The sequence below is a fragment of the Pleuronectes platessa genome, chromosome 12, assembly GCF_947347685.1.
Source record: "Pleuronectes platessa chromosome 12, fPlePla1.1, whole genome shotgun sequence".
In the NCBI taxonomy this organism is placed as follows: domain Eukaryota; kingdom Metazoa; phylum Chordata; class Actinopteri; order Pleuronectiformes; family Pleuronectidae; genus Pleuronectes; species Pleuronectes platessa.
The window spans coordinates 3,535,201-3,560,475 of NC_070637.1; the positions used below are offsets into that span (position 1 = coordinate 3,535,201).

General features: G+C 41.9%; 1 protein-coding gene across 10 annotated transcripts in view; it reads left to right on the forward strand.

Annotated features, from left to right (window-relative positions):
* Positions 1-20,960, forward strand: part of gbf1 (golgi brefeldin A resistant guanine nucleotide exchange factor 1) — a gene marked incomplete in the record, with an annotated part of 89,192 nt that extends 68,232 nt beyond the window's left edge. For 5 of the 10 annotated variants that reach the window (XM_053435747.1, XM_053435748.1, XM_053435750.1 and 2 more), the window contains 20 exon segments: positions 627-709; positions 1,281-1,517; positions 4,031-4,124; positions 5,363-5,539; positions 5,725-5,789; positions 6,062-6,185; positions 6,403-6,474; positions 6,576-6,670; positions 6,781-6,934; positions 7,372-7,597; positions 9,505-9,662; positions 9,972-10,221; positions 12,761-12,978; positions 14,304-14,454; positions 14,909-15,039; positions 15,249-15,350; positions 15,963-16,076; positions 16,176-16,353; positions 16,467-16,664; positions 17,767-20,960. In XM_053435747.1, coding sequence (XP_053291722.1) covers positions 627-709; positions 1,281-1,517; positions 4,031-4,124; positions 5,363-5,539; positions 5,725-5,789; positions 6,062-6,185; positions 6,403-6,474; positions 6,576-6,670; positions 6,781-6,934; positions 7,372-7,597; positions 9,505-9,662; positions 9,972-10,221; positions 12,761-12,978; positions 14,304-14,454; positions 14,909-15,039; positions 15,249-15,350; positions 15,963-16,076; positions 16,176-16,353; positions 16,467-16,664; positions 17,767-18,020 — 3,081 coding nt within the window. 10 annotated transcript variants of the gene reach the window in all.
* Between the last annotated feature and the right edge of the window lie 4,315 nt (positions 20,961-25,275).

A 25,275-nucleotide genomic window follows, 5' to 3' on the forward strand; every position in this document is an offset into this window, starting at 1 on the left:
AACAGCCCCTGTTCTGAGAGCTGCTGTCTGACAGCGGGACTGTGTGTGTGTGCGTGCGTCTAAGAAAGAGAGCGAGAGAGAGCGAGTTGGAGATTCTGTGTTTAGGAGACGCTGTGTGTCGGATTCGCTGCATGTCCCTGATAGAAGCATGACGAACAGAGGAGTGATCTCAGTAGCCTCCTGCTCCCTCTGTCTTTCTCTGCTGGTGTGACTCCTCAGTGTGTTCCTGCTGAGGAGCTCCTGTTTCGCCACTCGAATACCTGCCAACAGGACAAACCCTGCCAAGCCAAGACATTAAACTGAGCCTTGAGTCAGTCAGTCACCACCGGCCGGTTATGTTTATTTATAGGACTAATCCTTGTTTTCCTAAAGCTTTAACTTAAGTGTATTAAGTGACACATAATGAGTGTGTTCTCAGCCAAGGCCCTTTTAATTGTTGATTTGCTGCTTAGTTAACAAAGCACTGAATGACAGAGACTTGGCTGCCTGAGCTAAGCTCCCATGTTGAGATGCATTGACTGACATGTTGATGGTGGTTAGGTGTTCAAGTCAAGTTTCTGCCAGGACCCAAAGGTTGATGGTTCCAATAACTGCTCTGTTTTTTGTCTGTTTATTTTTCGAAACAGCAATTCAAGAAAAATCTTAAGGGAGTAAATGGAGACAAAGACTTTGACCAGGACATGTTGGAGGACATCTACAACGCTATCAAGTAAGCTCACCTGACGTTTGTTAGTCTGCATCTGTCGTTAAAGCAACAAAATAATTTCACATTTCATAGTAAACCTTTTTTAGATTGTTTGTTTAATGTAAAAATGTGTCATGTAATTCAAGCAAATATTAAGATAATCTGCCAATGGTGCTCTGATGTGGTGACTAATTTTAATTTGACTTCATTCATTGGGGAATTGATTTACATGGGACTTAATAGAGGCATAGTTAGATGTGTGATTCCTCTCTCTCTCATTTTTGGGGTTTGGAGGGAGGGGGGTCCAAAAATGCATAATCATACTTCCTCCTATACTGAATCTGTAGGTGAGTGTAGCTCAGTTTGACCGCATGAAAACTGTGAAACCATAAAACACAGCAGCATCACAGTAAAGAAAAACTTCAGAACGTATAGATTTATATCTTCATGCATGCGCACCAAAATATATATTGGCAACAACAGAAAGATAGTGATAAAAACAGTTGCTCACATCAGTTGCTCTCTGGACACTAAGCCTTTCACTCGTAAGCAAACTTGAGCTGACTTTACAGCTGAGATGTTTTTCCCTCTGCAGGAATGAAGAGATTGTGATGCCAGATGAGCAGGCAGGTTTAGTGAAGGAGAACTACGTGTGGAGCGTGTTGCTACACCGCGGTGCCACACCTGAGGGTTTTTTCCTTCACTTGCCACCTGGCAGCTACGACCATGACTTGTTCACCATGACCTGGGGTCCCACCATTGCTGCCCTCTCCTACGTCTTTGACAAGAGCCTGGACGACAGCATCATCCAGAAGGCCATCACTGGCTTCAGGTACACAATATGTACTTTGAATAGGGATTTCAAAGTACAGCCAGAGATGTCACTCCAACTTCTATTGTTCTTGAACATGATATCATTGGATTTAGTGAGAGGTTACCGTGCCTCATTATTTTCTGTTTGCTCATCACGCTGTTGGTAGAGGTAACAATACATTCATCATTTCCAAATGAGTGCACACTATTTAATATATAAATACTGTATTTCATTTAAGTTGCTTTCAGACATGCACAAAAACTTGGCAGAAAGAAATTCAGGAGAATCAGATGTGTGCTCACCGCAAGCGACTGGGGATCAATGATGATTCTATCGCACGACAGAGGCAAAAAGAAAAACAAACAAAAAGAAAACAATCATCTCCTGTTGAAAAAAGCGGTGTCAGAGTAGAAGACAGTAATGAAGATGTCAAGAGAGTTTCATCTCAGATATCTACAGAAATCTATTCAGTTCAAATGGCTGGTTTGAATATTTCAGGAGTTTCTAAAGGGGATTATTAGGTTTGGGTACCTCTCACATTTAAAATGACATAATAACAGTACTCAGTGGTACTGCATAATCTGTAGCTCTGAAGTAATTTGGTCACCCTTAAAATTACAAACTTCGATATCCTGCCCTTAAAGCAGGGGTGTCCAAGTTACAGCCCGCGGGCCAACTGTGGCCCGCCATCCCTTTTTAATTGGCCCGCATCAATGTCTAAAAATATAATATATAAAAAAAAATTAACCTAACCCTTTTTTTTTTTAAACAACAATTTAGTAGCACTTAAATGCCACTTACTTATAGCCCTTTGTTTTGCTTTACTTTTGAAGAAATTTTACTTTCTTGATTCTTGTTGTTCTGGGTTTGTACCCTCAGGGTTGATTCACTTAAGGCCGGTGCATGCTTCTGTGTTTTCAGAGACATGCAAGAAGGGGTACGCTCAAGAGCCCCTTGCGTGCCCCTTGCGTGTTTGCGTGTTTGCGTGCGTTGACCAATTTTTTTAACTATACGACAAAGCTACGCAAGCCTCACGCAGCCCGCAAGGCTGTGATTGGTCCGCTAACTACATCGTTTCCAGAGTCACATTTCCGGTTTCATGCCTCATAATACCGGCAGAAACCACGGGAGATTTAGAAGAACGAATATGGACCAAATAGAAGAGCGTTTGGCAGAAGAGGTCCGAAAGTATGACCACTTGTATAACCCGTCATTGACAGAATACAAGGACACGCAGATGGCCTGCAATTCCTTGAAGGACATCTCGGCTAATGTTGGTTTGTAGGTCGACGAAGGTACGAAGCTGTGGAGAAAGATCGGGGACAAATTTGTCCTCCAGAAAAAGTAATAAAGTAATAAGCAGTCGACGACGACTGCCACACACAAAGAAGGTGTCTGTAAGGTTGTCTTCGACAAAAAACGTTATTCCACCTAGTGATCTGGCGGTGAATTGCTTTGCAACACGCGCAGCCCTTGGAGAACCATAAATTAAAATGAGTCCATCGACACAACTGCGTGAAAAGTTGCAGTTGCAGAACCATGCGCCGGCCTTTAATGTAAGTCGCTTTGGATAAAGGCGTCAGCTAAATGAAATGTATAATAATATAATGGACTATGGCCCACTGTACTGCACTTCTCAGGCCTGACTTGCCAGGTGTCCCTCAGAACACTGCCACACTGCCACGCCCCCCCACCCTGAGCGACGCGGTTGAGTCGCACTGTCAACAGTCCGCTCCAGGGCAGGGGTCGTGGCGGCGTGAGTGGCCCAGTCCTTCGGATTTTGTTCTGTATGTGGCCCTCGGGACAAAAAGCTGGACACCCCTGCCTTAAAGGGATATTTCATCCAGAAATAAATATCCACTACTTATCTACTCTGCACTATGCTGATGGAGGGATGGGTGAAGTGTTTGAGTCTACAAAACACTTTAGGGAGTTTCAGTGTTGCATCCGAATCCAATACAATTGAAGACATTGGTGACCTATCTTCAGACATAATAAAACAGCAGAGAAACCATTACATGCTTCCATACTGCTCCTCTGGAGTCATCCAACTGTCCGCAAGCCCAGACAGTCAGAAGATATCAGTGGACTTTTAGGCTTAAAACACTTAATAAATGACCTAGTTTTGAGTCTTATTTGAATGTCTGGAAGCATACAGAACATAGTTTTTTTTTTTTAAAGGTCTAAAGATATTTCACTAATTTATTCAATTTGATTGATTTGGCTGAATCGATGTTTACCACTGAACCTCTGAGAGTGTTTTGTGGACTCAAACACTTCACCCACCCCTCCATCGGCATAGTGTAGAGTAGATTATGAGTGGATTTTTATATCTGGGAGAACTATCCCTTTAATTGAAATCATTTAAATCCCTTCCCCTTATTTGCTAAATAGTTGGTGAACTGTAATAATGTCTGCCTATTAATATTCAACAGTAGACCAGACCATAATACCTGAAATCTTTAGGAATCCATCATGTGAGGTGTTTGTGTTTTGAAATGAATATTTATGTGCATCTTTTTTCTTTGCAGGAAATGTGCAATGATCGCTGCTCACTATGGCTTCAGTGATGTTTTTGACAATTTGATCATCTCCCTGTGCAAGTTCACTACTCTGACCAATGAGGTGCGTTCATAAAAATCGCAGCAGCCTGATATGCTAATGTGGTTCAGTTTGATTTGAGTTTGCAGTTAAAGTTGGTTAGTTGATGTTTTCCACACCTGAATATGTTAGTGAAATTATGTTATCATTTTAAGTAAAAAACAGGATCCCGCCCTTAACTGCTAATTGACAAGTTAGAAAACAAAGCTCACTGCCCAATGTGAATATTTAAATAAAAAAATATTTAAATATTACATTTTAATATGAGGTCGTAGTAATCTAGTAATGATGACAACCCTCTGATATGGTGGATATGTTGTCTTTAAATTTATTTGGATTATTCAAGAGTTTATTTAGATGATCCTTTAAGAAGCAAAATATAATAAGAAATGTGATTCCTTACTCTTACTGGAGATTAGTGGAGCTCAAACAATTTTCACAACACGGTATGCTGTGGTAACATGCAACACATTCTCATCAATGCACACCAATGTACATATCATCAAACGAAAAACCAAGCTATGTAAAGACAAGTCATTGCTCATAGCAGGGTCTCAGATAACTGAATTTTCCATGTGGCGGCCAAGTGAGTTATTATAAGTGGGCATTCAGATTGTCAATAAATTCTTGCAGTCCAAAGTGCAAGAGTATCAGTATGTGTAGATTTTGAGAGCTATTGAAATTAGATCCCTCATAAAATGTATTCAAAGGTATTAAAGTTCAGGATTTCAGAAAAGCTCTTTAACATCATTAAGTCTTGGTGACAGGTGCAAAGGATCCAGAATCCCAATGAGTCTCATACTCTGTCCAGTCACTTTATTAAATCAACATTTTGTTTCCTATTGTCTTCTCTTTTCAAGTAATGTTAATACTCAATCCAGGTTCCAATAATTGATTAATTATGATTAAAATATATTACTAGGATTACTATTTATGTGCAGCTAAGACATATGGAAGAAATAATGATACAAATGTCAATAAATTAAGTTTTCCATTTGTCCTCAGCTGTTATAACCATAAAAATTCGATTTGATCCTTTTTGGTATTAGAGGGTCTTTATTATACCTACACACCTGTACCAGAAACCTATACAGTACATTGTTTGGAACCTTTAATTTTGCCAAGCTTAACAGGCAAGGTGATTTCGGAAAATACAAAAAAAAGATACTTCATCAATGACATAGTTCGACACTGCTCTGCCTTGAGACGTTTAAATATACTAACTGTAAGAATGCATGTTGATGTGCCCTCTCCTCCTGCAGTCTGTGGAAAACCTCCCGACAGTGTTTGGCAGCAACAGTAAGGCGCAGACAGCAGCCAAGACCGTGTTTGACCTCGCCCATCGGCACGGCAACATCCTGAGGGAGGGTTGGAAGAACATCATGGACTCCATGCTGCAGCTGTTCAGAGCCGAGCTGCTGCCCAAAGCCATGGTCGAGGTCAGGACTCCATCTTTAAACTCTTAACACTCTTTTCAGTTCTGTCAGGGATTGTGGCTGCTTCGTGGTAACACTGCAGACACAGTCTGTGTTATTGCCTGTTTCATACAGAGTGAGAAACTGCATTCTAGATATTCTGCTGCCACCTACTGGTTAGTTCTTAGACACTGTGCTTGTTGCCTCAGGTGGAGGATTTCCTGGAGCCAAACGGGAAAATTTCACTTCAGAGAGAGGAAACGCCATCCAATCGGTAATCATAAATCCCTTCCACCATGGCGCTCATATTTCTACACTACAAGACAGTAAAACACTTATCACAGCCTATTTTTTACAGAAATGGTCACAGTTGTGTGTTTAGCTCAACATTCCAGCAAGGTTTTTTCAAGTAGAAACATATTTTAGTGAACAATCATGACCAGCAGAGCCTTAAAAAACAAGTCACTAACCCTAACCCTAAATTAGTTTGATCTAAAATAATGACAGATGCTTTATAAGTAATGTTCCTCCTCTGTTACTTATCAGTGGTGAGTCTGCAGTGTTGAGCTTTGTGAACTGGCTGACGCTGAGTGGAGCCGAGCAGTCAGGCCTCAGAGGCCCTTCCACAGAAAACCAGGAAGCTAAGCAGGCCGCCATCCTCTGCATAAAGGTACTGAACATTAAGCATAGTGCCTCAACATTGTCTGTATGTATTACAATTTTAAATGTACGAATTAAATATTCAGTTTCTGTAGATTTCATTAATTTATGATCGTTGGCAGTATTTTGCAGTAATACTTTGTGTACTATATGCTTGATCTTTTTTGCCTTCTACCATTTAATATAGTTTTTCTCTTGCTAACATCTTTCGGTTTCTCTCTTTGCAGCAATGTGACCCAGAAAAGCTGATCACAGAGAGTAAATTCCTACAGTTGGAGTCACTACAGGAGCTAATGAAGGTTCAATTTTTTTATTCTAACTGGCATTTCTTATTACCATAGAGGTTTGTGGATGACAGTGGTGTGATTACTGAATAAATAAACTACATTATTCTCGTCAGGCTCTGATATCAGTCACCCCAGATGAAGAGACCTATGATGAAGAGGATGCAGCCTTCTGCCTGGAGATGTTGCTGCGTATTGTTTTGGAGAATCGGTAGGAAGGAGAATATTACAGTAATGCTGCACCGTCAGAGCGTGGTCATTTGTTTTTGTCTTGTTCCTTTTTGACACAATTACCATCTCTTTCTGTTTGTGTGTATGTAGGGACCGGGTGTCCTTTGTGTGGCAGACAGTGCGTGACCACCTCTGCCACCTCTGCGTCCACGCCAACGAGAGCTGCTTCCTAGTGGAGAGGGCCGTGGTGGGACTCCTGCGACTAGCTATCCGCCTGCTCCGACGAGAAGACATTAGCTCTCAGGTACACCATACACACACGTACCTGGACACAATCACTACAGCAGAGTTGATGGCTGAGATGATCATCTAAGGCAGTGGTTCCCAAACTTTACAGTCCCGTACCCCTACAGATATTCAATCTCCTGCTACGTACCCTCCCGTTTGTTTTTTCATGTTTGTAACCCAGCTGATGTTGAAACCAGATTATTCGCCTCTTAGAAACAAACCATTTAATTAAAACATTTGAAATCAAACAAGTACTCAAAGAATAATTTCACAAGCATCTCAAATCAGTATTTTGATATTAACTTTGCAAAAGGTCAAATTAAACTGAAGTGGTATACTGTGTCAAGAAACCATTTTTTGTTAATAATCAGTAAGTAAAGATCCATTCAAATTACTGTGAGATCCTCTTCCTCGTATCCCAGCCTGATCGTCTCTTTCCTTGTTCACCCACAGGTTCTCCACTCCCTGCGTCTACTGCTTATGATGAAACCTCATGTGTTGTCCCGGGTAAGCAGGGAGGTGGCATACGGCCTTCATGAGCTACTGAAGACCAACGCAGCCAACATCCACTGTACAGACGACTGGTACACGCTCTTCTCCCTGCTGGAGTGCATCGGAGCTGGAGTGAAACCTCCGGCTTCCTTTCAGCTCTCCTCCACCACTAATGACAATGACACAGGTGAAACATTTCTCTCAGCATGGAGATTCAGGAGATGAACATATACAATTCAGGGGTCGCCTCGTTTTAAGGCCCGAGCACCAAATGGTGAGGGGCCCTATTGAAATTGTAAGGATTACTCTTCTTATTAGGGCCCGAGCACCGAAATCGGTGGGAGGCCCTATTGAAATTGTAAGGATTTTTCTTATTATTATTATTATTATTAGGGCCCGAGCACCAAATGGTGAGAGGCCCTATTGAAATTGTAAGAATTTTATTATTATTATTATTATTATTAGGGCCCGAGCACCGAATGGGGAGAGGCCCTATTGAAATTGTAAGAATTTTTATTATTATTATTATTTCCTTTTAGGGGGCTTTTAAGGGTCTAGACATGCTGAAAAAGTTCTGGAATTTTGCAGGGAATTCATAGTCTGCGGATATTTTAGTATTCTGGAGTAATTTGAGTTGGGCGTGGCAAAATGGCTCCACCATGTCCCCCTGGAACCAGCCCTAGGTTTCCCCTTGACCGATCTCACCAAAATCGGAAAACAGTTGTATCGTGACCAGTCATGAAAAAAAGTCTCAAGGGGCATTATGAAAAACGCAACTGGAAGCCCGCCATTTTCTATTTAGTGGCCTTTTGGCCATATTCCACATTTTTACTTTACTAACCCATACTTGTCGTAGGTTTTCATCAGATCAACTTCAAATTGAGATGTCATCACAACAAGATGGATCGATTTTCCGTCACACCGTGTGACTGTGGCGTCAAAGTTTGATTAAACGCCATCAAAACACGAGGTTCTGTATCTCGGACATATTTGATCCAATCGAGTCCAAACTAGACATGTAAGACAAGAGTCACAACCTGATGATATCTACACAGAAATCATGACTTAAAATCACAGCGCCCATCCACTTGGATGTATTCCTCCTCATCCACTGACCTCAACCATATCAAACTGTATCAAATTGGTCTCAAGACATTGATAATGAAGACATAAGATTACTGTGACTTTTCGTCAAACGCCATATTAATGGCGTGGCATCAAAGTTCATCAACTCGCCGTGAAACACAAAATTTCTGTAACTTCAGTGTTCATGGTTCTATCTCGCTCAAACTACATGTGTGTTAACATCCCCCCCTGAAGATATACATATGGTTTTAAGGCCGTGTGACAGTGGCGTTGCGTCAAAGTTTGATTAAATGCCATCAAAACACAAGGTTCTGTATCTCGGACATACATTGTCCAATCAATTCCAAACTAGACATGTAAGACAAGAGTCCTGGCCTGATCTACACAGAAATTATTACTTGAAATCACAGCGCCCCCTGGTGGCAACAGGAAGTGACATATATTCGATTTGATCCTTTTGATGAACTGCTCCTGGATTACAATATACAGCTCAAATGATCTCAGTCAAGTTATTGGATGATGGTCAGAATTGTGACATTTCCTCAAACCGTGTAAACATTGATGTGCGGCATTGTTTTCTCCACCGACCGCAACAGGCTTCAGCGTGCAGGTGCTCGGGTCCACCAGTGCTACAACATAGCCCTAGTTTGTTCTTGTATTTCCTTCATTCACTTGAAAGCAAAATACCACCTCGTCTATGTTTTAATGGATACGAAAAAATACGTAATATATATAGAATGAGAATATTGCTATGAGAAGAAAGTTAAAGATAATGTTCCTAATAAAGATTTTTTTTTAAATGCGAGAGAAAAAAGCTGTTGATTAATCAAGATCAAAAAATTATCAAATAACAAATTGCATTGTAGCCAAACAAATGTCTTTTAAATCCAATTCAAAGTAAACAGTCACACATTCCGAGCCTTATACAAAATAGTCAAGGATGTTAAACATGGAAGAAAAAAATTTAAAACGACTGAAGAAATCTTTTTGATTACTGTATGTCCACAGGCGCCCTGTCAGATAGCGAACTGACCTCTCATCATCCCAGTGAAGTGAGTTTAGACCGGGGCTACACGTCTGACTCTGAGGTTTATACTGAGCATAGCAAAACCAGAATGTCTCGCTCCACCACTGATGTGGATGTAGCCAGCAGCGGATGGCTTGTGGTCAGTATATGCACACATGTACATTTGTACACTTGTACTCATACATACAGAATACCAGTGCAAAGAGGTAAACTTCAGTCACATGAGTAGTGTCACGTAGAAGTCCATTTATTCTTCTAATGTTAAAAAATACATTATATTGGGTTTATTTGTGTTAGAGTCAAAGTCAAAATATTCAGATGACTTGAGGTGGTAATTTTTTCAGAATAGATACAGATCTCACATACGTATGTATTTTATACAATAAAATACAAAGTATTGGACTATGTTTATTATGTAAATTATTATTGTTATTGTATTTTTTACCAGGTTGGGAAAGATGACCTGGACTTAAGTAAGACCCCTCCTTTGAGCACCAAAGCCCAGCTAAATCACCCACTGGTCAACCAGTACAGCCTGACGCTGGGTCAAGACCTGGGCCAGCACGACACAAAGTCTCTCATGAAATGTGTGGAAACACTGTCCTTCATCGTCCGAGATGCTGCCCACGTCACCCCGGATAATTTTGAGCTGTGTGTCCGAGCTATACGAGTGTTTGTGGAGGCCAGCCTCAATGGAGGTGAGCCACTGAAAAACTTAATTTACTAAGAACTAACTGATACATATGAAGTGATAATATATGAACCAAAAAGGGGAAAGTATTACAAATAGTTTTGTAGTAAAGTAAGCTGCAAACTTTAGTGTGGCAACTCTACATTAACTGCGATTTAGAGTTTTGATTGGTTCACTATTAAATGCTCATATCTGCTCACCTCATTAATAGAGTCCTCCTGTGATATATCACTTTTATAAAGTCTGTAGATTTATGACAGAGTCATTAAGATATTGATCATAATGAGAGGCAGACTCCACATGTCCACACTTAATTCAGTAATTCAGACATGCCATTAGAGATAACTCATGACATCATCGGGGTAAATTGCGTTATTTGACAGATCTCCTCCAGAGACACGGGGAGCAGAAATCTGATCAAATAAAATGCATGTATAATTCATCGACCACACTTAAACTTTAATTATCTTTACCATGTTTTTTCTTACTTACTCCTGACCAGATGACATTTTAAGAAAGAAAGATTTGTGAATATAGAGCTGCAGCAGCTTTAGATTTAAACTAAATTTATTTAAGTTGCGAACTCCAAACTAACGTTTAGTTTGATTGTTCCTCTTTCAGGAGTAACTCTGTGCCCACCTTCAGTCTGCTCTTTGTTGTGTCCTCCATGTTTCCACCCCTGTCCTTCCCTACATTCTTTCCCCTCTTCCTCTCTCTGCCCTTTATCTTCCTTGTCATCTGCCCATCACATGTCTTCATGCCCTTTTCCATTCATCCCTCCTTGTGCTGTTTGTGATCTACAGTAACAAGGTGATTAAGGCTGATACATGGCAGTGGCAGCTGAAGCCCTATTCATTTTCTCCTAGTGCCTCAGGCCATTGGATCCATGCTGTCAACAGAGCTTTACACTTACTAACAAAAGCATCAATGATGGTTCGATCAAAGCAGTGGGCTGATTCATGGCTCTAACCTGTGAGAGAGGAACAGAAAGTGTAAAACCTGTTATTAGTCTATTGAGCTTTTGTGCCCTGACCTCATCTCAGGGCGTTAAAGAAGGATCCGAGAAACATAGAGCTTTTGGAAATGGCTTCATGGTTGTTTAGAGGATCAGGATGTCTATGGTGTTTTTGCTCTGTACCACTTAACACAGGAGTGGGCTGTAAGAATCAGTTGTAGCGCTGTTTGATGTTTGTCCTTGGGCTTAGGGGTTAGTCTTTTTCAATGCTTCTGTCAGTAGAATGTCTGCTCTGATTTCTACTTGGGTCAGCCACATATTATGTAATAATTTAGTCATGTTAATGTAAAATGATATCAAATAGTAAAACCGTGCGATAATGCTTCAGTAGTTACACCTGTGATAAGCAAAATCTTGCTAAGTAGTTCTGCTCTGCATCACATCCTCACTGGTTCTCATGAACTTCCCAGAGCTGCTCAGTTTAACTATGGGCCTCTGTTCAGTTTTCTTTCTCCCCTCATATAGCACTGAAACACACCAATACCACAGACAATGACATCGAGGTGAACTAATACATTCCTACTGTACTGCACTGCTGTTCAAACAAACCAGACAAACTTCAACATTTTGTATCATTGCCAATGTTTCTCTGGCTGTATGGACTTCTGATCTGCTCCAAGGTTTTAATAAATATAAACAAATAAAAGTATTAAATATCGTTCACACAACACTGGCAGTTGTGATGAAACAGAAGTTCATATACCAAACTTACTTTACACAATGTTTACCCAGCTATAGACTTGAACTGCCTCCTCGAAAGGTTTTGTTATGTTAGAACAACCTCATACTACTTCCCTCTGTGAGAGAGAACAGCTGTAAACCACATACAAAACACCACAAACCCATGTAAGGAAGCTGTTGTGTTTAGTTTCAGATGAAGTTAGTTTTTTACTATTTAGTTAACCCATGTTATTTTTTCAACTATCAAATGGCTAAATAAAACTACCAACTCGGCTTTTCATAGTTTCTAAACACATTTTTCAGATGATCGGTAAGACAATAGATAAAGAGAAGTGTTCAAATACATAATTGTTCATTTTGTTTTGTTTTTTGAATTTACAAGAACATTTTGGCTACCACTTTTTCAACAAGAAAATTAGGGTACGCATTAGTAAGCAAGCACCATGGAGCTTAATATTAAGCACACATTCAGAGATTACTTGTAAAATGCAGGAACGAGAGTGACCAAAACCAACAGTCATACATGGTGCTGGGGGTGTTTGTCATCTACCAACTATTCAAGGAGTAGTACGTACTGGGCAGCAGAATAATCCATTTCAACGTTTAAAGTTAATTCAACTTCCTATAAACAATATCCTAAATGTGCATCATAACAGGTTGGTTTAAAGTCACACTGGCAACGGTCAATTCCCTCTTCAGTCAAGGGACCTTTACAATATTTTAACATTTTGGAAAGAATTGTAAAAAATTAACTAGTTGACCTACTGCATTTGACTCTCAATGCCTCTCATGTATAAAATAAACTTCTACTTCTTAAGATTAATTATTCTTCAATAATTTTCTCCCTCAGGTTACCGCAATCACGACAAAAAGAAGAGCCACAAGTACAACCCCAAGTCGCGGCTGATGAAGAAGGCAGGCGGGAGGGAAAAGGAGGGTGCAGGCGGCACAAGGCGCGGTGGCAGCCGAGCATCCAGCCAGCGTCCATCCCGTTCCCACAGCGATGAGGAGGAGGACGAGGGGGTCCCAGCCAGTTACCACACGGTGTCATTACAGGTTAGTCAGGACGTAAGTACAACAGCCCTCTTCACCCTTCTTCCTTATGTTGATTTGAGGCCAAGAATCCCAAACACATCATTGTTTTGCTCACAAAGGTTTCTTGTGGGTAGAACTCGAGGCTTTTCAGAGGCTGGGTAAACACTGCTTCATGGGGTGACTGGTACGTCAAGATGTGTTTGGGAATCCATGGCTTTGGCACCTAAGGGAACATTTAGGAATGGTGTAACTTTATATGATATTATAAAAAAGATGTTGCACATTAAAAACTTACTTACAATATTTATTTATAATATTACACCTTTCCTAATGGTATCTGAATTTTTCTTTGTTTCTGCTGTGATGTTGACTTTCCATGGGAATTCTACATTAAGGATAAAACCAGTGTATTTTCATGCCTTTGCTTTTGTCATAATATAGAATTTCCAACTGTTTTAAGGAAAAACATAGTCCCATCAATTGTCATTTTTGTCACACGCAATTATCACCAGTAATGTACAGAGGCTTCAGAAAGTATTCAGACCCTTTCACACCATGAATTTACATCTTAGAAAAAGTTTTGTGAACGTAACATTAACAATAGAAAAAATTATATCTGATAATTTCAACAGTTTTATTGCTATCTTTTTATTAATATATCATACATAATTTTATATATATTATCTAGTGATTATTTATAGTTTATTGATAACTTTTGGTAAGTATCTAGTGAACACTAGAGCATACTACAACTGTGAAGTCTACACAGTTCTAATATCTGACAGTTAAAAAAGAAAACTGTAATTGTAAATTTAGCAAACTTTAAAAATCTATTATTTCCATAAATATCGACTGTATATTTAAACCTGTGCTTTCCAGCTATGTCTGGACCTGTTAATCTGTAAGTCCAGGAAACTTAGTCCAGCAGTGTTATCCAGGGGAACATGACAGTGCTGCCTTTTTTTCCTACAAATGAACAGTCAGAGCTTCACTATTTTTTTAACTGTACAGTTTTTTTTTGGTTTATGGGCAGTCTTTCTGTTGAGATCCATTAAACATACTCTGTCTGTTTTCCTCTGGTGAAAGTTAAGCGTGTTCTCTCTATACAATCTTTAAAATCTTCCTGTTAGTTGCACTTCATGGTAAACTAACATAAGTCCTGTTTACACGACTTGATAAACTTCTGAAAGGGGGCTGTCTTATAGTCATACATCATATGATACACTATGACATTCATCAGCTACTTAATTTAATGTATACACAACTCATCCAGAACTCACTCGAATATGTCATCACCCCACATGTGACATTGAGTCTTGTTATTGTTTACATTGTTGTTGTTGTTTGTGACCGTGCAGCTGTTAGACCTGATGCACACGCTGCACACCCGGGCTGCCAGCATTTACAGCTCCTGGGCCGAGGAACAGCGTCACCTGCAGGCCGCGGGCAGAAAAATCGAGGCCGACTCCCAGACTCTGTGGACCAGCTGCTGGTGTCCGCTGCTGCAGGGTACGCAGGAGGTTCAGTGCACTAGCTGCTGTAGCAAACATCTTCATCACAGTTATACTTCATTGTGCAGAGCATTATATTATTCTTATATTATTAGCAACAAAATAATGCAGGGTCATTATATGCAATAGAAACGAGACTCAGCTTGAATACAATCCTAATTGTTACAAAAGTTAATCACATCATAGTATTGCTATTCAGTATTAACCAATGGTGGATAATCATATATAGGCAGATACTACTTTCTTAACATAAATATCAAAAAGATTTTAAGTTTCATCTTGTTCTTGCCTGCAACACTCACATATTCTCCCACATGTGCACAATAATATCCTTGAAAAAAACGCTAAATTGTTTTGATAAACAATTCATGAAAGGTGCAGAATTCAACATATATGTATAAGTTCAGGTCACTTTGAGTCTGTACTGCAGCTGATTTGTGTTTTGCTGCCAGGTATCGCTTGGCTGTGCTGCGATGCCAGGCGACAGGTTCGTATGCAGGCCCTCACCTACCTCCAGAGGGCACTGCTTGTTCACGATCTTCAGACACTCGATGCCACTGAGTGGGAGTCCTGCTTCAATAAGGTAAGAAAAGAGGAGAAGCTACACGTCTGCATTGTCTCCTCTTATATTAAACATGAATCAAATCATTTCATCTTCTGCACTCGCTTCTGTGTTCTGTTTAAGTTTCACCACTTACAGTGCTACAGCTGTGCTCATTTACAGTGAGAAGATTTCCACATATTTTAGGAGATTGCTGATGTGTGTGCACTTGCATGTGCGTGTGTTTTCAGGTGCTATTCCCCTTGTTGACTAAGCTGCTTGACAACATAAGCCCAGCAGATGTGGGTGGTATGGAGGAGACCAGAATGAGAGGCTGCACTCTCCTGTCAAAGGTTTATAGCAACACACACTCACAAAGCGTTCACTACCAACAACAAGCACATGCATCCCATACACGACATATCACAGAGCACTTTATTAGGAATGTAAATCTGCTTTTTCATGCAGTGAAGCCAAACCGAAAAAGCCAATCTCAGCAGAGCAGTGTAATATCCTGCAAATTCAGGTCAGGAGCTTTATAAGTACTGGAGGTCAATGAGCCTGAAGTTATCTTCTTAAAATCAAATTGGAACATTGAAAATAGCCAGTTGGATAATTTTTAATTCCTAGTATAATAACTATATTAACTTAAAGGGATTCAGAAATGAAAATCCACTCATTATCTATTCACCACTATAACGAGGGAGGGGTGGGTGAAGTGTTTGAGTCCACAAAACACTTAAAGTTCCTTAATTTCTTCATCTTGATATCTTAGCAATTATTATAGCCAATATGCATAATGGCAAAACTAGACTTAAAAAAGAGTGATCTCCCTTAAACGCTCCAGCTTTGATCAGGAACGATGCTGAATATGTTGCCTCTGAACGTTCCAGAAACATTTGCTCACATGAATGAGTTAATTGTTGTGGCAGTGGCTGATGTTTGACTGTTTTCCATTTGCTCAGGTTTTCCTCCAGCACCTGTCTCCTCTGCTGTCCCTGCCTACCTTTGCTGCCCTGTGGCTCACCATCCTGGACTTCATGGACAGGTACATGCACGCAGGCTCCAGTGACTTACTGGTGAGTACAGTGTTAATACTGACTTTTTAAATTATCCTGAGCCCGGTGTTTAAAGAGCTTCTCTGAGCTTGCTGATGTTCTCTTGGTTTGCACATGCAGCTGGAGGCCATTCCTGAGTCTCTGAAGAACATGCTGCTGGTGATGGATACTGCAGGAATCTTTCAAAGTGCTGACTCCAGGACAGGATACTCCGACCTGTGGGAAATCACCTGGGAACGTATCATCTGCTTCCTGCCTAACCTGAGGGAGGAGCTCTTTAAACAGACTGTCATACCAGGTATGCAGCTGACACACAAGCATCTTTGAATAAGACTAGTTTATCTGTTACACACAAGTGACAACATGTTTGTCTTAGTTTGTTGAATTAACTAGTATCATCTTCATTTTTAGAACCAGTACCCAGTCCGCCTTCATCTCCAGCAGGTCGGCCTCCATCCCCTCAGACGTCTCTACCACCTGCCCAGCCGCCCTCCCCAGTCCCAGTGTCACCTGCAGAGACACAGACACCCAGCAGGCCAGCATCACCCCAGGAGTCTCAGTCAACCAGTGCCACCAGTAAATCCAGTGACATGACATCACTCTTGCAAGGTTGAGACACTCAAAAGACCTCAGTAAACTGAGCCTTGTGAAACCTAATGATCATCATCATACCTGCATTTCAGAGCCAGGTGTTCAACGGGGTTTCTTTTATGTTTAGCTGCCCCCCTACATGTTGTGTTTCACTTTTAGACTTAAAACTCCCACAACTTGAATTACGTCTGCGGAGACTAAATTAAGAAAGAGCAGAGACAGTTTTATGTGGATTCCCTAGACTAGATTACCCCGAGTCCTATGAGATATTTGCTCAGGCTGATGATGTAAAGTTTCAGGAGAGTTAAATGAAACACATTTCTCCTAATTGAGGACCAGGGAGATTAGATCAATCTGTGAATTTTCTACTACTCATACTGAACAATGCTGCTTTGCGTAGCCCAGTCCGTTTGGTTTCTTTGGTCATGCACACGATGCATCCGTGAGATGCAGTACACACAGGAACGGTAGGGGGCATTGTAAGGGCAGTACAATTGTGACCATGTTTTTATTTACAAATTAAAATTCAATTGAACACACACAGAATTTGGTGTGCCCTCTAGTGGAAAACTCCAGTAACAGGCGTAGTACAGTGCACCGCAAGCATGTTAACAACTTTGCTCATGCTGCTTCTGGTCGTCTCTGCAAACGTGAAGCTGAACAGCAAGTATATAAACTACAGTGTTGCCGCTAAACCAGCAGACAGGAAACCAGTGAAAGAGCTGGAGAGAAACATGGCGGTACGACCAGACTTAAATCAACAGCAAGGAAAACTACCTGACCCGATAAAAGCAGCTGCACAGTCTCTCTCACAAACACATTAAGGGTCAGAAAAAATATGTAATCCATTAATCAAATAGTCGACTTTTTTTAGGGAATAGTAGACTAAATGTCAGTGGTCAGGAATACCCTCACACAGACACATAGACACATATTAAGATATATGTCTAAACTCTCAAATTCAGTTTACATCAGTTACTCAGCATCATGTCCATCCTGTTGGACAGAGACAAAGCTCAGGAGGACAGAGAATTATACACATACAGATCTGGTTGTATTGTTGAAGTGACGAGTTGAGCACTTACTGACCAGTTTCCAATCCTGTGTTCTGTTTTTTCAGGAGCAGACCGATCATCTGCAGTCCCAGCCTCCAACTCCCCCCTGCCAGTGCCGTTAACTACGTCCCCCACCCAGACCCACTCACCCTTAAGCCAGTCACCGCTCATCCTGCAGCCCCTTGCCTCTGCCCTACAGGTGGGAGTCCCGCCCATGTCCCTGCCAATCATCCTGAACCCCGCCCTCATCGAGGCCAGCTCTCCCGTACCGTTGCTGACCTCGCCCAGACCCATGAGCCCTGCTGACCAGGTCAAGTAAGACAGAGCTCCCCCACCCCCCACTGAACAACTGGACCCAACAGACTTCAATTCCAACTTCAGGATCTGCTCGCCAGCAGCTTTTTGACATGATGAAATATAAAGTGTGAGAGGACAGATGACATGTGACACCTCAGTCTTATGACGTTTGATTTTAAGCGTTAGTTGCGTTCGCTGCAGGGTCAGAACTACACTGCCGACCCTGCAGCTGCACCACACGTTGTTCGTGCCAATTTTTCTGTTTGCTACTTTTTTTTAATTCCTGTGGATAAATGACCTAACGTAGAAAGACTGACGTCATACTCAGACATTCAGAGAATTCTTTCAAGGAAAATAATTCCAATAAAAATCATTGCGGTAACGTTGCAGTTCACTAAAAGTGTGAAGTACAAGCAGGGCCGCAGCTGAGAACCCTGAGGTCCTATGGGAGAACGTGGCTGTTAGGCAACAAGCGGAGAGTTTACATTGTTGTGCACATGGTGAGAATTTGACTGGTTGATGTCAGTATTTTTAAACCCAACTCACTGCATTATATATCTCCAATAACACAAAGGTTGAAACAAATTATCACAATATCCCACCACAGCTTGATTCTGGTGAGAAGAAGAAGGCTTTAAATGAATTGTCTTCATTGGGAGTCTAAGAAATCGTGTGTGTGTGTGTGTGTGTGTGTGTGTGTGCGTGTGCGCGCGGGTGGCGTGCATGTTTGTACAAAACAGTGACTCACTGATGTGTTTTTAATAGTTTTGGATCAAGAATGGAGCTCAGTGACAGAGGAATCAGATGTATCAGGCTCTGGACACACAAAACACACACACACACACATTCTGTTCTCCTGTAAAGTCCAAAGATAGAATCAATGTTTATATCTAATTTTCAATTCTTTTATTTATCCACAAACGTAAAAACAATTCCTCCTCCACTAAACAAACTATCGTGGGTACATGTGCAGCCTTTCTCAGACAGATGGGAGAAGTCACATCTGGAACATTCCACAGTGTAGATACTTGATTGAGCTGTGAACCCGGTCCACTGTGCAGACAACAGTTAGGGGCGACACAGCAACTTTTAAGGTTCATGATGAATCCAACATATATTCAATCAGAGCTGAGACTCATGTTTCATGGTGCAGATTGCTGCAGACAGCTGTGTGGATTTGAAGCATGAACGAAGCTCAGCAGCTTTTCATGCAACGAGTTCACACCACAAAGTGTAGGGAAGCAGTAAGACATCACTGCTGAGTGAAGTCATGGCTGAGTACTTCCTGCTCACGCTGAGTCTCCATTGAATTGATGGCGTCATTCTGAAGTGGTGCATTTTCAGAGCCTTTGTTCCAGTTCAGTCACTTTATTCATGTGTCGTGGAGAAACTGATGCAGCAGAGCTCATACATACTCTGCTGATACAAACAGGTGAAGGGCAGCAGCTGTAACTGCAGCACCAGAGATACTCATTCTCAGACATGAACTCCAGAGAATGTCTGCCATATCGGGTGTGAACTTTCTCTGGAGTTTGCCTTTCTCAACACAGCAGGAGATTGTCCACTCAGACGCTTTCACATCCACACTTAAATCCCTGTGTGGAAGCGTTGAGGTGAGGGTGGAGCAGTAGGCAGAGGCAGGAAGTAACATATCAATTAAATTACATGTTTTTGTTTACAGTACTATACCACTTTTCTAACCTCAGACATTTGTTTTCTTTTTTAGTTTTGCGTCTGTCGCGTGTTGGAAACATCAACACACCCTCTCACTCGCAGTAAATCCTCCAGAGGATCTCCTTCTCACTTTGGCTCATTCAGTCATATTAGGGGGAAGCCCAGAGAAACTCCGCAGAAAGTCTGAAGCCTCTCACTCGGTATTGGGTTCTTACATACAGCCCCTCTGGAGAATGTCTGGAGATTATCCGGAGTTCAGTGCATGTGTGAAAGCAGGTGAGCTCCAGCAGAGCTTATTAAGTGCTGCAGTGTGTTTATCAGCAGGTCTATGTAGGTTATGGGATATGACGTGTTCATTAAGCGCTGCAGTAAATCAACAATGCTGCTACATGCTGCCATTCAACGAAGATAAACCAGCTTCAATCTCTCTCCAGCATGTGCATGACATCTGGGTGCTGCGCTGCACCTTCGTGGTGGAGTTCAGAAGTTTTTACTCCCATCAACACAATGTTAGTGGATTTTTCCAAATCGATTCACAGTTGTAGAATATAACCCCCTTTTCCTTATTTTTCTTGCAGTAGCTGTTCCTTCGTAATGTTGCCTCCTTTTTTTTCATTCAGTCCATAAGACTTCCTCTTCACTTTTTATCTGGTTGAATCTTTGAATCACAATTTGCCTCCTGAGCAAAAAACAGGACTCTTTGGCAGCAGCACTCTGAAGGAATCACACTTCAAATAGATGTTGTCCAAAGTGCTGTACATTTGCTGGTCTTCACATGTACACAGGGATGATTCAGTTGTTGCATTTCAGCTTTTTACCTGCTGCGGTTTCTCTACATAGAAAGGTGTCGACCCTCTTGCATGCTGACTGTCTTGTGTACAGTGACATCTACCCTGACAGACCGGTCGGGACTAACTTACCGTTTTAATACCAAATGTGTGACCGTGAGTGTGTAGATGTGGAGCCTAGCCTCCATTCACAGTGGCCCTGGACTCATGTTTCATGTTAATGTTATTTATTGAACTAGGTGAAGGAGAGAGGGATGTTTCCCGCTGACGTAGCTGCAGTGTGTGTATGTCAGCTAGGTAACACTACAGCCTTATAGAGCCACCGACGTGACACATTTTGTAAAGCTGTGGGTTTATTTGTCGTATGGGATTCTTAGATATATCAGCTGACAGGAAATTACATGAATATAATATGTATATATATATATATATAAATATATATATATAAATGAAAATTAATGTTCTTTTTATTATGTAATAAATAAAATGTAAAGAAAGTCCTCATTTTGTTTTTTTTGTTGATTCTTTTCCAAGCACTCTTAAAAGTTGAAGCTAAGCTTTAGGTTTCACTAAGAGTCTTAAGTGCCTGCCTCTGATTGGTCAGTGGCACAGGCCAAGAGATCCATTGCTACACCTGCATTGAAGGATCATCTACATCATCTTCATCACATCCATCTCCTTAAAAGAAAACTATTTCGTTAACCAAATAAATGATTTGTAAAACCCCTGAATCAGCTGGAAACCCTCACCTTTGCTACAGTTATTATAATCATACAAACTTTATTATGTGAATTATGTGCTTTAACAAACACAAACACCTAACCAGGATCACAGTGGACATTAAACACCCCACTGCTTATTGTGTAACTTATACAACTGATAGGCATTTCTTGACGTCAGAATAATGCCCATTACATGCTGTTTATCCTTTGAGGTTGCATGCGGAGCTGGAGCCGATCCCAACTGACGTTGGGTCAGAGAGGGGCTTCACCCTGGACAGGTCCCCACTCCATCCCAGGGCCGATCTACACAGACCAACAACCATTCACTCACACCTAGACTCAATTTAGAGTCTAATAACTCCAATCTGCTTGTCTTTGGACTGTGGGAGGAGTCAGGAGGAAACCCACACAGACACAGGGAGGACATGTAAACTCCACACAGAAAGGCGGCAGAACCAAGAACCCTACTACCCGTTAGGCGACAATGTAAATCACCACACCGCCGTTCCACCCCCTCAGAATAATGTGCAGTGGCGGTTCTACATGGAATTGCGCCCCGGGCGAGACCCCTTCCAAGTTTTTGAACACCGTCTCTTGTTTGTCCCTGACCGGCTGCTGCACGTGAACGAGCTCTGATCTCACTGTGTGGGCAGTGTTGCCAACTCCTCAGTAAGGAAAGTAGCTATTGGCTGTCCTAAAAGTCGTCATCGCCTAATTTGCATAATGTAATGGTTGCTATAGGACGTACAGAAAGTGAGAAAAAATCAGCCCAAATATGTTTAGAACTTAAAATAAGCTTTTTTCTACAGAAGCGTATATTCCATTCACTTCACAAAAAAATTATTCTGTTTATCTGGGATAATTATCTCGGAAATTCCGAGACAAATGCCCAAAAAGAGAAAAAAGAAAAGTGAATACAATACGCTTCCGTATTCTTCTGTTGATTCATTTTTTTTTTTTATCTTGCCATTTAAATAGGCCATCACTTCTAAAAATAACTTCATGACTTTAATGCTGTATCCAGACCCACATACACCGCGTTCCACATTATTATGCAAATTGGATTTAAGGGTCATAAACATTCATTTTTTAGTTTTTGAATTAAACTGTGTCTCAGGGCTATTTGGATGATTGAAATCAATCTCAGACACCTGTGATAATTAGTTTTCCAGGTGAGCCCAATCAAAGGAAAAATACTTAAGAAGGATGTTCCACATTATTAAGCAAGCTACATGTTTCAGGCAAAATGGGGAAGAAAAACCATCTCTCTGCTGCTGAAAAGCAGCAAATAGTGCAATACCTTGGTCAAGGTATCACAACATTGGATATTTCCAAAAGAATTGCGCGTGATCATCGGACGGTGAAGAAATTTGTCACTGATTCACAGCACAAGCGGGTTCGTTCAGACAAAGGCAAAATAAGGACGATTTCTGCCAAACAAATGCGTAGGGTTAAGAGAGCAGCCACTAAAATGCCATTGAATAGCAGCAAACAGGTGTTTGAAGCCGCTGGTGCCTCTGGAGTCTCGCGAACTTCAAGATGTAGGATGCTCAAGAGGTTTGCAAGTGTCCTTAAACCTGTTATTCGGCCACCCCTAAACCAAGCTCACAAGCAAAAAAGGTTGCAGTGGGCTCAGGACTACATGAAGACTAACTTCCAAACTGTTTTGCTTTCGGATGAGTGCCGTGCAACCCTTGATGGTCCTGATGGATGGAGTAGAGGATGGTTGGTGAATGGCCACCATGTCCCAACAAGGCTGAGACATCTTGAAACTTTGAAACTCAGAAACTCTGCATAATAATTTGGAACACTGCATTTTGAGTTTTTCATTTTTGAAAAAAATACTGTTATCATTGGGAGGGTTGTTCAATAAAATTTGAATTATACTCTAACAGTTGATGACTTGAAAATTATACTGACTGGCTGTGCATTACTATTTAGGAAAATCTGAGCAAAGTGTAATTTGCATAATAATGAGGAACGCGGTGTACATAAATCGATTTTGCCCTGTATTGTTAAATGTTAGAATATCAAATTTAATCAAAAGGCTGTTATGTGGGGTGGAGCTTCTAGCTTTAGGTCCAACCCTCCTCCTGTGATGTGTGCCGCACGACGGCACTGCAGGACGATTTGCACTGCAGGACGATGTGCGCCGATGTGCGCTGCAGGATGATGTGCGCAGCAGGATGAGGTGCGCTGCACGATGATGTGCAGTGATGATGATATGATATGCGCCGCAGGATGAAGTGCGCCGCAGGATGATGTGCGCCGCAGGATGATGTGCTCCGCAGGATGATGTGCGCCGCCGGATGAAGTGCGACGCAGGATGATGCGTGCATGCGGCACGATGATGCGCCCCGCAGGATGATGCCAGCACACAATGATGCGCGCAGGATGATGCGCGATGTGCGCCGCAGGATGAAGTGCGCCGCAGGATGATGTGCTTTGCAGGATCATGTGCTCCGCAGGAGATGAGCTCCGTTCCAGGATGATGTGCGCCGCAGGATGAAGTGCGCTGCAGGATGAAGTTCGCAGCAGGATGATGCGTGCATGCAGCACGATGATGCGCACCGTAGGATGATGCGCCCCGCAGGATGATGCCAGCGCACAATGATGCGCGCAGGATGATGCGCGATGTGCGCTGCAGGATGAAGTGCGCCGCAGGATGATGTGCTCCGCAGGAGATGAGCGCCGATGTGAGTTCCAGGATGATGTGCGCAGCAGGATGATGTGCGCAGCAGGATGATGTGCGCCGCAAGATGAAGTGCGACCCAGGATGATGTGCACCACACGATTATGTGCGCCTCAGGATGAAGTGCGCTGCAGGATGAAGCGCGCCGCAGGATGATGTGCGCCGCACGATGATTTGCGGGGCAGGATGATGCACAGCATGATGATGTGCGCTGATGATGTGCGGCGCCGCAGGATGATGTACGGTGATGATGATATGCCGCCCCCCACGTGACAGGAGAAGGTGCTAATGTGGGTTCATTTATTCTTTCATTCTTCTGTATAAACTGCTTTATTTCAGGTGTTCACTTCTGTGACATCTGGGCAAATGGAAGTGATATCTCCTGACATCTTATCTCAGAACAGCTGTCTGTCCCATTAAAGATGAGACGTTGGCTTCTGCCTTCGTTTTGCAATGTGCTGCCCTCTTGTGGCCACAGCAGGCCATTAGAATTGAGGTTAAGTAGCAGCCCATGCGTTTATCGGCTCTGTAAGTTTTGTAGATGAAGCTTTGGCTGGGTCTTTCTAGGCAGAGGGGAGAGCAGTCATCTGTGAATAACCCTAAAATCAGCTGACTGGCTCCACCACACTACAGACCCAGGGTTCAAATTGACCAGAATTTCTCCATCATTCAGAGGATCTGAAGGCTGACCACCATTTTCACACATTGGGACGATAAGGACAAGCTACCATAATGTTAAGTTACAGCACTGTCAACAGCCACATGTAGACCACCTGTGGTGCCCCAGTTGGGGGGAGTGGGGTTGTCTGAGGCTGCACGTCAATGCAGAAAGTGCCATTGAATGATCACAAAAGTAAAACCATGGAAGCTTCGCTGGTGGTGAACCAGAGTGTGGCAGAAGTAAAGTGTCTCTCTATCTACTCATTCCACCAATGTCTGAATGTGAAACACATATATGTCGAGAGCAGTTCATCCTCTCACACTCGTACAGAGTATTGTTAAGGAGCCAAAGAAGTGCAGTGTGCAACTTGTTGATTTGGACATGTGCCACTTCCTCATTCCCTCAGGCCAACACTGTCCCACCAGATCATCCTGATAATTAGACTGATTTCATTTCAACATATCAATGACTGACACACACATTCTGGGGTGTTGCTTTTGCTGATCTCCGTCATGTCAGCGACATTCATAGGATTATATTTTCTTTAGCGATTTCTCTACGAGGTAAAAGGACATGTTTGTGAGATATTACTTCCAAGCTTGATATTGAGTTGAATTAATGGATCTCTAATTTCGGAGAGTTGTTAACTTGGGTCTTAACATTGAACAGTAAACAGTGAAAAAGATAATGATGACGCTGGCATATTATAAGTGAGGCAGGTCTTGATGTCTGAGTACATC